Here is a 13,549-nt window from a genome sequence, read left to right as displayed (position 1 = left end):
TCTGTCTGAGTCATTCCACTCTACCATAAAATACGCAGGTTGTGCAACAAACTGGCAACCACTTGTTGTGAAGTGAAAGCAATGGAACGGGGGTTGGGAGAGTGTGAAATCTAGTGGCTGAATGTTGTCAATAATACCTTTACATATTCAACATTTTTATATATAGACTGTCACAAATCTGAGTAGGAAAGTTTTGCTCGTTTTATTTGCTCAATTCTGACCAACTCTGTCCTTCTGCATGTGTCCACAGCCCATGTTTTCAGTCACACCCAGCCTTGCAACCAATGTCAATGCTGCTGCGGTAGCAGCCGCTGCGTTTAACCCCTACCTTGGCCCCGTGTCGCCCGGCCTGATGCCTGCGGACATGCTGCCCAGTGGCTCCGTACTGGTCACCAGCAACCCCAATGTCCCCGTACCAGCTGCTGCTGCTGCCGCTGCACAGAAACTCATGAGGACGGACAGACTGGAGGTGAGCAACACACACGTTCACACGCTGGTATAAAATAGGATAAATATGGCTACGCACAAGCACACACAGACCACACAGATGAGGGGATTTGCATAATTATTTTTTCCACTTTCATATCAGTGACAGATTAAAAGATAGATTAACAAAACTCTAGTAAACACTGCACCCGGTGAGGGTCTTTTTCCCAGCTATGCAAACAGATTGGGCTTTGAAATGTGGGCTGTGCCTATTTGAATATTAAAGGCATGGGTTCGAAAGTCTTGCCTCAACAGTTTCTGTTTGTAGACTTTAATTATGTATCTGGTACACAGTTTATGTCACAGTAACTACATCCTATTACCATAATACAGTCATTACCCAGACTTAAGCAAAGAGAGGGAGACGTTAATGAGAGTATCTCCCGACAAACGCCACCGATGTCGATGCTGCATCCCATCAACAGGAGCAGGAGACAGCATTGTTTGGCTCGAGCTCAACTTATACTGTATCAGTTCAGGAAAATCTTTAATTCTGCTATGAAGGCAATCAGTCATTTGATACCTGATGAGCGCCACTCCTCTAGCTGTGTTCAGATAATCGTTAATTGGACAGTAAGTCAATCTCATCCATTATGCAGCCCCGCCCGGGAACCACTCGCAGCGGAATAATGGGGAAATCGTTGGAGGCAGGCAGGAGGCGTGCAAGAGCGTTAGGAAGGTTACATTTAAAATGTAACGTTAGGTAATTAATGGGGGCGAGGCCGAGGACGTCTCCAGCCTCGAGGAACGAGTGGACGACATGCAGAGAGAGGGATTGGGTCAATGACAGGAAAAAGAGATGGAGGGGTGGATGGGAAATCAATCTGTAGACCTGTTGTGGTCATCAGGGGAGCGGTTGGGGCAAGCAGAGACAAAGATAACAGAAACAAAAGGAGGGAGTTATGATTGGATTTCATAGAGGAGTCGTGACTGGTGAGAAGATGTTATAGTGGTTGAGGAAAAGAAAACAAAATGTCTCAATTCAGACGGCGATTGAAACAACTGTTGAAAGCATTCTGCACCAAAGTCCAGTAATGCCGGGTACACACCACATGAGAATCAAGCTGATTTTGGGCCCACTCCTGACAATCGTCAGCAAAGCCCTGATTTTTTTATGGTTCCAACTTCTTAATTTGTGGCAACAACGCAAGTGCTTATTTAACATGTCTCCATGACTTAATCCGTCCATCCTTTGTGAATTTTTCTGTACAAAGCAGTGCAAACACTAATATCACTAATTCTTCCTGCCCGTCATTCGTCATGTTTGTTCAGCTTAATGTCACGTTTGATCCATGGATGTATAAAGAGAACTGGACGCAGCATTGGAGGCGGGCTCCCGTTCATTCCTATGAGAGTTGCTCAGTGGCGCATGAAGCCGGCGATCTTCCACATGAACTACTCGAATCATCTGGCGATTTTCCAAATAAATTACCCGGATCATCCGGCGATCTTCCGCATCCATTGAGCCCATAGAACGGGCGCGGTAGCGTTTCCTTTAACTCTGCCTCCCAGCCCTCGGTCCGGCCTTCACATGAACGGAGGAAGGGAAATATCTCTGGATTCAGCTATGAGTTCATTTTACAACTTTTAAGACCTGATGATTTAAATATGGGCTATTCAAGTGTTCATACTGGGAAGTTGATTCACCTCAAAAAATAGTATCTGCTGAGTTACAGACGTCTCTTTCCCAATATAAGTCTATGGGAAAAAGTATTTTTGGGCCCAATAGCATCATGTGACGGACACGGAAGTTGTAGTACCACCGTTTGGCCACTACAAAAATTTGAATCAAAGCACGGGGGCTTGGTTTGATCGTGAGATATTTTGCGAGATTTCCGTTTTTTTAGTCAGGACTCTTGTTCATGAATGGAATCTGTTAGTGTGTGCCATTTTGGCCAAACCGTTGCTCACCAAACACACTATAGAAACAAAACTGTTAAATTTATCATAACATGCCATTATGTGTGGGGTCTCTCACATTTTCAAAATCTGTTAAGATTTGAAAAAATCTTTTGGTGTGGGTCAGCCTTAAGCAGACAAGCAGATATGTCATATTTATCAGCCAAATGCAATAATTGTCAGTAGAGGGAGAATCAGCTCATTTTCACCGTTTACCCTTCAGGATATTACGGCCTACTGGTCAACACCGCCTGTAGCTGGTGAAGCTTTTTCTGATCGGGAGAATTCCTCCCCTAACCCAATTTGTCAGGAACTAGGTTCGCTAAAAATATCTTAGAGAAAAAGGCCAGGCATATTTTAGCTTCTAGTGTGTGTCGTTCAAAATAAACATTCTGTGGACCAACACATACCAGTGAGTAGATATGTTACAGGCTGTTTCCTTCAGGCCGAGAGAAATTCCTATTTTAGAAAACAATCCTCCAGACTGTTCTTTCCTGAAGAAATATTTTTCCGGCACTCTCTCTCTCTGTCTCTGTCTTCTATGGAGCTATACTACTGCAGCCTTTCAGCATGCATAAAACCATAATGTTGCTTACCTGAAACCATGGTGATGTAAACGGCCTAGAGGGACAGTTACCATGGGGACAGAAATATGATTAACAGGGCCTTTTATTTGTTTGTCCAACTAAGCACTTAGCTCTCTCTGATGCACGATTAACCACTGTTAAGAAAAACACACTGGTCCACACCTGGTGCTGCAGAGAACATTAAATTGCTTTCACTTAGTCTTCTCTTTCGTTTCTAATTTTTTTTTTTCCACGTCAGCCACACTCACTCGATCCCGACGACTCTCGCTCTGTCTCCTTGATCCCCATCTGTCTGTCCTGTACTCTTTATTCATCAACTCCTCTCTCTGCCTTGTTTCCTCCCTCCATCCCTCCCTCCCTCCCTCCCTCGCACGCCTCTCCCACATCTGCCTGACAACAAGGCAGTCTCTTTTTAAATAAGACCAGTAGCAGCGGTGGTGATTGTGGCAGCAGTGGTGGGGAATGAGGTGCACATTTATATGTGACGTGAGAGAGGTACATAAGAGAAAAAGAAGAGACAGACATAAAGAGAAAAGCGAGAGAATCCTGCCCCGTCGCTCACACAGATCGGTGATTGCGGATGATGAGCTGTCATGACAGGAGACAGAGCAGGGTTAGTTTGTGGATTACGCCGCTGGTGGCCTTTTGTCTGACAGCCGTTCCACCGCGAATCAAATCCTTTATGCATGCAGACAGTGAGCCTGGTAAACAGACATTTTGGTGAAATGGTTTGTTCTATTACAATAACTGATAGGTCGATACAACGTACCATGAAATTACATTTCATTTGGAGCAGGATGGGATTTCTGAATGCAATTCACACACACAGCGGTGGCTGCCAGTGCTCAAACAGAGATCTTAAGTTATTGCACAGCTATTTAAGTGTCAAAATTGAATTCTAGGAAGAAAAAAAAAAATGCTGCCTCATAATTTATATGTGCACCCACCTTGTGTGTGCGTGTGTGTTATTACGCGTGGGCTGGTGATTACGTCAGCGGCAGCCTCCCTCGAGGGTAACCAGCCTCATATTTCCCATGAGCCTCATTGAGCTCCTGCATTCAGGCTGAGGCAATCAGTTTCCCCAACTGTTCACGCAGATGCTGCCCCCTTCTGTCGCCACGAGGAAGAACAACAACATTTGAATAATGGATAAATGGTGTGTGATTGATGAGTCTGTAAACGCTGGTTACGATGTGTTCTGCTTATCAATCAACACTAATGGCCCGGCCTGTCACTAAGATTGGTTAGCTCTGTCTGGTAAAGTGATTGTCACGTTCTGAAAATGACTGAACAGATTGATTGCTTCATCAAATGTGAAGTAAGGTGAACAGTACTCTTCATAATGTGTGTGGGGAGGTGTTTGAGGCTTGTGATTTTTATCAGCATGTAAACAGAATAAAAGGAAAAAAACGTGTTTTTGTGCAACCAGGTGTGTCGGGAATACCAACGGGGAAACTGCACGCGTGGGGAGAACGACTGCCGCTTCGCCCACCCTTCGGATAGCACTATGATCGACACCAACGACAACACGGTCACTGTGTGTATGGACTACATTAAGGGCCGCTGCTCGAGGGAGAAGTGCAAGTACTTTCACCCTCCGGCTCACCTGCAGGCCAAGATCAAGGCCGCGCAACACCAAGTCAACCAGGCTGCGGCTGCTGCAGCCATGGTAGGTATCTGTCCACAGATCGCAACACCAATAAGGACTCAAGCTAAAGAGTATTTATTGTATCGTAGCTTCATGTGCAGCCAGAGGAATTATTAAAACAAAGGAAATGTAGTTAATGTAAATACCAAGCCAGACTTTAATTTCTCATGTGATGACCTAAAACAAATCATTAAGCTGTTCTAATGTTGATGTGGGCTCATTCACGTGAGACACATGTGTATACTACAAACACTCTTATTTGGGCCTTGAGTCAAGGATGTAGTAGTTTGAGTCAACACCTTCTACCCTGTGCTTTTACTCAACCTCCCAGCACACATCCCAGTCTCCTCTGTTCCTGCTGTCTTCAGCTCTGACCCAATACGCACTAAGAAGACACAGAGTCCATGTGTGCTTTATTAGCAGCAGGCTGTAGTGATCGTGCTAGTACGTGACCGGGCCTCCTGCTCTTCCTCCTCCTCCTCCTTCTCCTCCTCCTCCTCCTGCTCCTCCTTGTTTTGCTGCTTTGGTAGTTGTATATTTTGCTGTTGTTCGCAGTCATTTTTGCTGAAAAGACAACTGTGGAGACTGCTGTTATTTCCAACCTCGTTTCTGCAATGCAGTGATAGCTTTCTATAAAGGGACACAATGAGCTACTGTATATTTGCAGAAGGTATTCCAGAAAGGAGGGTAAGCTTGATATCAGTTAACCTTTCACGTTAAAGCCAAATTAGGCATAATATGATCACACCTTTGCCTCCATATTTTGAACAATAGTGTCAGTAATATTTGCCCTTTTTAGCCTCTCTTCCCTTAAAAATGTTAAATCTCATTAGCAGTTTAATTCCTTTAATTTAGCTTGTGTGGCATTTGAAATGACTGTTGTGATAATGCAAATTTTACAATGTGGCCACAGACTTGGACTAAATTATCTTAATTTTACATTCTAATTTTATGAACATACATACAGTAAATAAGGGAATAAATGTAATTTTTTTTTGTCTAGTGTATTTAAAAGCACACACTAAAGTGCTTTGGTCTAAATCAAAGCTAACATGATCAGGCTTGTGTTTAAATGCTGTACCGATTGGTTACCTGCCTCTTTTAACCATTTTTAAAATATAGTTACAATGTGTTTAAACAAAGGATATGAGAAACAGCAATACAAGTGTACAGTGAAAAGTGAGATAGAGTAAATAGAATAAAATAGAGATATAAAATACAAGTTATGCAGTCATACAGTGTAAAAAGGTGTGTTTTTAGTTGATGAACAGTGTGGATTTATGGTAGTGTGTGTCCACAGTTTAGGTGCCATGACAGTAAATGCACCATCACCCTTGGTAGCAAATCTAGACTTTGGGTAAGTAGGTTAAAACATATCTTATAAGTGATTAATAGATTTTTTAAAAATGTATTCTTGAAGCAATAAATAAGGCAAGACAAAAGTGTTTTCTGATATATTTAAAAGCACACACTCCAGTGCTTTGAAAAATCGTAACTTTTACCTGGTTAACTGTAGATTATATCTAACAAAGGTTATTCATAATTTTGATTTATGGCCATTGTATAATGACATTAAGGGGTACCGAGGCAGAGCTTTGGTAAAAACAGTGCTTCATTGTGTTCAGATGAGGGTAATGGCAGTTGCAGCCAGTTTTTGAGAGTTGAAAAGGTTCCAAACTGGTCTGGGACCAGGGGTCAGAATCAAGTTAACCTACCATTATAGTGGTTTAGTTTAAGGGCAACAGTTGCCCACAGACTGTGAGTAAAGCCAGTATCTGGAGCAGGGGCTTTTTTTATGAGCCAAGATTATATTACATGATACATATTCATAGTGTATATCTGTACAATAAACCAAGGTGAATTGGCTGGAGCAGACCACCATCACACTCAACGCTATAGTTCATGAATTTTCTCTGACAATAAACTACGTCCAGGGCCATAACTCTTTTCAGTAACCCTACAGCCATTAATGTGCATGTCCTAGTCTTGTTATTGTTGTATATTGCATTCCAATGATTTGATTTTATTTCTTTGTTTGTTTTTTGTTTGTTGTTTTTTTCTCACCAACCCACACTGCACTGCTGCCCCCATGATGCACCTTGGCTTGCTGGTTTATGTTAATGCGCTTGAACCCCATTGGCCCATTGCCGTCATGTGCTCGCTGCCTGCTAATTAAGACTCAGTCGGCTGTCAAATCGCTGAAGCGACCCTTCGACGCAACTTTTGACCTGGTACTATGACCTTTCACCTTTTAGCTTGGCATGTAGCTGTGATGTAGTAGATATAACTACGTAGATATGTAATGAGGAAACACTGAGGGGTGATGAACTGATTGCAGCCATTAGTTTTGTAGCATACATTCAATTTTCTTTTGATAAAATGCCCATTTGAATCTTGATTAAAACATCAGGGACCAAAAAAAGGCCTTAAATAGAATCATTTTTCACCGCCAATGGTCAGTTCATCACCTTAAGTGCATCTCAAAAGGAAATAATTAGTGGCATGACAATGTAAAAAATTTCTATTAAGGTATGGTAGTCTTTGCATGATTCTGTCACTTCCCATATTGCATGTGTAACTGTTGAAGAGGTGTCTTAACACGGCTTATAGTGTACTATTATCATGGAGCTGGCAGTGCAGCTTTCCCTAACTACATCATTCCTGTTGTTGCTGGTCCAACAATCAATACAATCATATCATTATAGTTATCGTTACAGAAAGATCTAGTTATACCTTACCTTTATGTACTGTTTTATTGAAAATCATATACGGTTTGTGAGCTGAGGACAGTTTTTTTTATTGTCATTAGCAAGCTAGACATCACAGTTTGTCAGCTAGCACCACTGTCCTGTCTCGCTCTGACAGAGGTAGTGCAGTCCACTGCTTGCTTGCCAGTGTTTGTAGTAGCTGTTTTGGAAGAGCAACTTTATCTTCTAATGAAACTCTTTCTTCTCTCTGTTCTGAATGTCACTGCTACCATCCTTTGGTTTCCCTCACTCCCATCCCTTTATTTTGGTGCTGTCCCCTCTTCAGGGGCTCTCTCCCGTCTTGCCTCCTTTACCAAAGAGACCTGCACTTGAAAAAGCCAACGGTGCCACCACTATGTTCAATGCTGGCATGTTCCAATACCAACAGGCCCTGGCCAACATGCAGTTTCAGCAGCAGGCTGCCTTCATACCATCAGGTAAGGCCTACTGAGCCTTCTCTAACCCCATGTTTGTGGCCATTGCTATTGGCTATGTGGTTTCTCACATCGGATTATGTTTTTGGCATCAGCAGTGAATGACTGAATGATTGTGTGATTTCATTGTTGGCGACAAGGTGGAAAAACTTGCATGGACTTGCACATGTATGTAAAGCATGGGTGTGTTGTGTCAGGGTTGTTTGTTTTGTTAAAGATATTATGACTGTTATTTTCTGCATGTATATGTGTTTAGTGTATCAAATTAGCAAGTTCAAATTGTGTTAAAATTGGTTTTCCTCTCTGCTATAATAATGGTGGCATGGACCACGGAGCGCATCTGAACAAGGGGGGCATATGCATTGAAACAGACATAAGCCTATATTACTGAGTATTAAAGAAAACTTTTTAGACAGCCAGGCCAGGCGCCAGGATGAAGTGACTGAGGCGGCTGTTAAAAATTGCGAGCCAGCAATTTTTTCCATAAAGTAAAATTCAGTGATTTAACCATGCAATTGACTCAGAAATGCTAAATAACAACAGTAACATAAGGCTACTGTTTCAAAGTCAAAGAATACATTAATCAGAGCACTTGCATAAGAACATAGCACAAGCAAAGCGTTAAATATTTTTTGAACCTATGAACGATTCTCTGCAGGGGGAGGCCAGTAGAAACAGCTGTTTGTGGCTTGCAGCTCTCTCGGTCTCACTTTCTTTACATCTTGTTTTTTTGCAACCAGAAGTGACACAAGAGAGAGGAGCTACACCCAAACGCTGAATAGGACATTTTTAGGCGACCAAAATGTTGCAATTAACTTTCATGAACTGAAATCACACTGTGAAAGGGTTACACAGACAACACCCAGACCGGACACGTCAATCACAAGGAAGCCACGCCCTAAGCATCCCCTGCTTTATGGCTTATTTGACTCTAAATGGGATCATAATTTACTAAATAAACATCATGCTGTATTGAAGAAGATTTGAAACTAGCGATTGAGACCATAAACTCATGTTTACAATGTTTACTGAGGTAATAAATCAAGAGAGAAGTAGGGTCATTTTCTCATTGACTTCTATACAATCTGACTTCTTTTTGCAACCAGAGGAGTCGCTGCCCTGCTGGCTGTTAGAAATAATGCAAGTTTAAGTCACTTCTGCATTGGCTTCACTTTTCAGACCTGGAGGTTGCCCACTGTTTGAAGTACACATTTGAGAAAAAACACAGATACCATATCCTGTTAATGTCAGTATTATTAATGTCTTAAATTGTATCCTTTAAATTACACCCTTAATGTACAGTATGTGTGCATATATAGTTTGCACACACGGCTTCTCTCTGGTCACTGCACAGTCATCTAACACTGTGTCCCATACTAATCTGTTCCACCTCATTTGTCTCATATGTCCCACCACACTATTAGACAGTCAGGTCACTGCAACAAACTTTAAGGACTCTGAAAGCAGGTCATTCAAAACCACCACTGAGCAAACAGCTGTTAACGCTGCCGACAGGAAAATGGGACCTGTGGTAGTGTTTAATTTCCCCTTCCAGTTAATGGAGCAGTGAGCGTTGAGAGCCAGACCTTTATATATCTCATGCATATGCTTCCTATGCTGTGCAGTATGTGCAGTTGCAGCAACTGTGATGTATGCAAAGGAATGATTCTTCTGTGTAATTATTAATAACCAATCAGCTGTATAACACATTCACAGTTTGTTCACATTCATGTTAAATCCAATGTGTCTGACTGTATAACACTTGTAATGGGTTTTCTTGATTTCTTCTCCCCCCTATTCACTCCACTCCCCATTGCAATGCATGATGGGCAGGCTCGATATTTTGCATGGCACCTGCAACAAGTGTTGGTAGGTGCCAGCTTTCCTTATTGATTATCTTTGAGCCCATTGCAGTCACTCACGTGTCATTCATCTCACCACATAATGTGTGAGCACAGTCTCACATTTTCACTTTGACAGTAGCCTAAAATTGCATTATGTAATCTCTTTCCAATGCAGCCAACAGTGTGGCTGATAAAACATGAATTGTACATTTTGATTGTGTCATTTAAATTGGAAGTTATGTGTTTTATTATGCTCTGCAATACATCTTTGTGGTGCGGAATGAACCCCTTTTTGCTCTGCCACACGTCTGTCTGTCACCTAATGCCTGTTGCGGTTCAAATCCCCCCGACCCTTGCTTCATTATACTTCCATCCCAAGCTCTCTAACCTCATTATACTGTCTGGTTATACATGCCATATAAACATGAAGAGTTATTATTGGTGGTGGAAGTAGTGGTAGATGTAGTAGTTGCTGTTCTAAGATACATTTTTGCATTGTAGTCATAATTAACTGTAAATTTCCTATTAGGGAATAAATAGATATGATTTAAAGATATTTAAAACTATCAACAGATTTTCTCATGTTTATCAGCATCCTACAGACAATAGACGGACATACACATGAAGTATTAACATAACATTTTTTTAAAATCAAATGCCTGTGTGATCTTTCCCTCCAAGTACCCATGATGCACGGTGCTAATCCGGCCGCTGTGTCTGCAGCCAACACATCTGCCACAAGTGTTCCCTTTGCAACCGCAACAGCCAATCAGGTTTGCTCCTCTCCTGCCTCCTCTCTCTTTTTCACTTCTGGTATCAGCTCAGACTTTTCCGTATCTTTTTATATCTGATGTTTCCCATGTGCCTCTTACTGCAAAATGCATAAATGGTGCACAAGGCTCATCTCTGCTCTTTGCTCGCTTTTCAGAGCATCTGATACTGTGATTATTTAGATAGTTACAATGCTTATCTTTATTATCAACTTAAGTTGAAGTGCTGTTTGTCCTCATTTCAACTGGTGTCTCCGTCTCCCTCCTTCTTTACAGCCTTCTGTATATTTCTTTCACCCCCCTCTCTTTCTCTCTTTCGCCCTCTCAATCAGATTCCAATGATATCTGCAGACCATCTGACGAGTCACAAGTATGTGACCCAGATGTAGGAGTCTTAATCAGAACAGTATGTACTGCACCTCTTTCTAACATCACACACACTGCATTGGGACCAGTACTGTCTGCTACTTTGTACCCAAACAGCTACATAACTGTTACGTGAAGTGTTTGCCACAACTGCATTTTTTTTTGCAGCTGACAAAGTTTTTAGTCCAGGCTGTTATCGTTGTTTTGTTATTATTTATACATAGCAAAATCTCTATTCAAGTTCTGTAAAACTTAAAGGGACAGTGTGTGGGATTTGGCGACATCTAGTGGTGTGGTTGCAGATTGCAACCATCTGAGTACCCCTCCGGTAATGTGAGCCACCGAGTACAAAACCGTGGTAACGCCGTTCGCCTCCCTAAGAAGCCATCCTTACCATAGTAACACTACTTTAGTTGCAACGGAAGTCAGACGGCAGCTGGCGGTAACACGGTTTTGCACTCTGCGAATCACGTTACCGCATTTTCACAAGCATGTCAGAGAACTACGGTGGCCTTCGGGTAATGTAAAAACACGAAAGGCTCTCTCTAGAGCCAGTGTTTGGTTTGTCCGTTCTGGGCTACTGTAGAAACATGGCGCCCCAGAGCAACATGGTGGACCCCGTGACTCAGCACCCTATTTAGTTACGAAGGGCTCATTCTAAGCTAATGGTAACACAATGATTCTTAGTTTCAGGTGATTATACACTAATGAAAACATAGTTATTAATATTATATTCCATTTCTGCTAATAGGTCCGCCGAAATGTTACACACTGTTCCTTTAAAGGAATCATTTGAAATTTTGGGAAATACGATTTGTTATAGAGTTAGATGTAAAGATTGATAGCACTCTCAAATGCTAAATATGAAGCTACAGGCAGCTGCCAGTTAGCTTAGCTTAGCATAAAGACTGGAAACGGGGGGGAGGGATAGCATGGCTCTGCCTAAAGGTAACAAAATCCGCCTACCAACACCTCTAAAGCTCACTAATTATGGATTTGTGGATTACAGGAGTTATGCATTGGAACCAAACATTGTAGAAAGCAAGAATTTAAAAAATGTTTTGCATTTGATGTAAACAAATTTTTACACGTAATTCAAGGTTTTGTAAAAATATTGGGTCCAATTTCAAAACTATAAGAAACGTTTAAACTAAGCTTTGTTACAGCTCGTCCTCTTCCTTCACATCTGTTTTTTTGTGCTTTGTGAACTTCTTTCCAGATGGAAGCTGGAGCTCGTTGGTGTCGAGTCCAAGATTAGCGATCACCCCTCATGCCTGTAACATCGAGAGCAAGACGGAGAACCAAATCCAAATGGGTTTGGGATAAATCTGCATGTTAACATAGGAGGCACAGTTTGTTAGGATCGTTTTCATGTGAACTTCATGCACACACTATTATACAACAACAACAACAGAAAAAGAACATCATTTGCATTAAAGACTGCCTTTCGCTCTGTGGAGGCAACTTAACCTTTATTCACCGGACACACTTTGAATGTTAACATGAGGTAAACGAGTGGAGCAGTTGTCATTGACTTGATTGGTACGTCCATTGACCAAGAATCATGACCTATGTTGTTTGTTTGTTTATTGGTTGGTGGTCTTTCACCTAAATGTGTTCATTTGTTTACACAGAATGTGCACCTTGTATTTCATTTGAGGTAAAAGAAACGAATGATCTGACTGAATCACGTATGCATGCATTGTTTATGATTTTATTTTGTTAAACCGGTGATAAGGGAAAATCACATGAGTGCACTCAGAGGCAAAATAGCAACTGAATGTCTGTGCGGTGTCTTTCAAACCTTTGTAGCCTACCTTTCTATCTCTTAAGCACATGTCTCTAACCTTGCAGGCATCCCTGTAAAGTGCCATACATCTCATGAATGGTTTTGAAGCAGTTCTACAAAGCGTTAAACTCAACAATTCCCTTTAATGCATCTATTTTCTCTCTCGGACAGCATGTAGTGTCCAACGTTGTGACCTGTCATTACCTGTGATTCCCAATTGCACCACTGCTGATTAGATTAAAAGGGATAGTTTGGGTGTTTTGAAGTGGGGTTGTATGAGGTACATTAGATGACGGTTGGCACGCCCCTAGTTTGGAGAAGCAGACAGCAGTTACCTCATGAGAGCAAAGCAATGTAATGTTACTGCTGCAGACAGGGCCGGCAGCAAAACATATTTTAGCCACCTAAAAGAAAGGCCCACCTAAAAAAAATCAAATATCAGTTTAAGTGTTCGCTATATTTAGAATGTTTTTGTGAGCTTACCTTGCCATGAGACAGCTATACAGTCTATGTTTCCATCAGGGAACTGCCTTTATTTTTGTTGTCGCCAAAACAACCAGACTCCTTTGAAAAAAAGAGTAATTTTACCTTGCAGAACACAGGATATTCTGGTCTACCGCTGCCCCGATTGGTTAGTTTGTTTGTATTATTATATGACATATGTATTATGTGTCACACAATAGCACAAACAAACTAACCGATCGAGGCAGCGGTAGACCAGCAACCCCCGTGTTCTGCGAGGGGAAATTACAGTTTTTTTCAATGGAGTCTGGTGGCTTTGGCAAGAGCATAGATGGATACAGCGGTTTCGTCTGACGGCAAGGTAAATATGCGAAAATATCTTAAATATAGCGTACACTGAACCGGATATTTATTTTTTTAGATGAGCCTTTCTTTTAGGTGGCTAAAATACGTTTTGCTGCCGGCCTCGTCCACAGCAGCACATTGCTTTGCTTCCATGCGGTAACTCCTGTCTGCT

General features: G+C 41.8%; 1 protein-coding gene across 16 annotated transcripts in view; it reads left to right on the top strand.

Moving 5' to 3' along the window:
• Window positions 1–12,468, top strand: part of LOC119491208 (muscleblind-like protein 1) — a 75,439-nt gene extending 62,971 nt beyond the window's left edge. For 4 of the 16 annotated variants that reach the window (XM_037774949.1, XM_037774965.1, XM_037774959.1 and 1 more), the window contains 8 exons: window positions 251–469; window positions 4,402–4,641; window positions 6,798–6,851; window positions 7,654–7,804; window positions 9,635–9,670; window positions 10,327–10,418; window positions 10,748–10,821; window positions 12,001–12,468. In XM_037774949.1, coding sequence (XP_037630877.1) covers window positions 251–469; window positions 4,402–4,641; window positions 6,798–6,851; window positions 7,654–7,804; window positions 9,635–9,670; window positions 10,327–10,418; window positions 10,748–10,804 — 849 coding nt within the window. In that variant the 3' untranslated portion in view covers window positions 10,805–10,821; window positions 12,001–12,468. The remainder of the gene's footprint in view (window positions 1–250; window positions 470–4,401; window positions 4,642–6,797; window positions 6,852–7,653; window positions 7,805–9,634; window positions 9,671–10,326; window positions 10,419–10,747; window positions 10,822–12,000) is intronic. The other 12 variants (XM_037774950.1, XM_037774960.1, XM_037774955.1 and 9 more) reach the window with 12 other exon arrangements.
• The last annotated feature ends 1,081 nt before the right edge of the window (window positions 12,469–13,549 follow it).

The sequence above is a fragment of the Sebastes umbrosus genome, chromosome 7 (assembly GCF_015220745.1).
Source record: "Sebastes umbrosus isolate fSebUmb1 chromosome 7, fSebUmb1.pri, whole genome shotgun sequence".
Classification (NCBI taxonomy): Eukaryota; Metazoa; Chordata; class Actinopteri; order Perciformes; family Sebastidae; genus Sebastes; species Sebastes umbrosus.
Note: the sequence above shows the minus strand (reverse complement) of the source record. Positions and strands in the feature narration are given on the sequence as shown.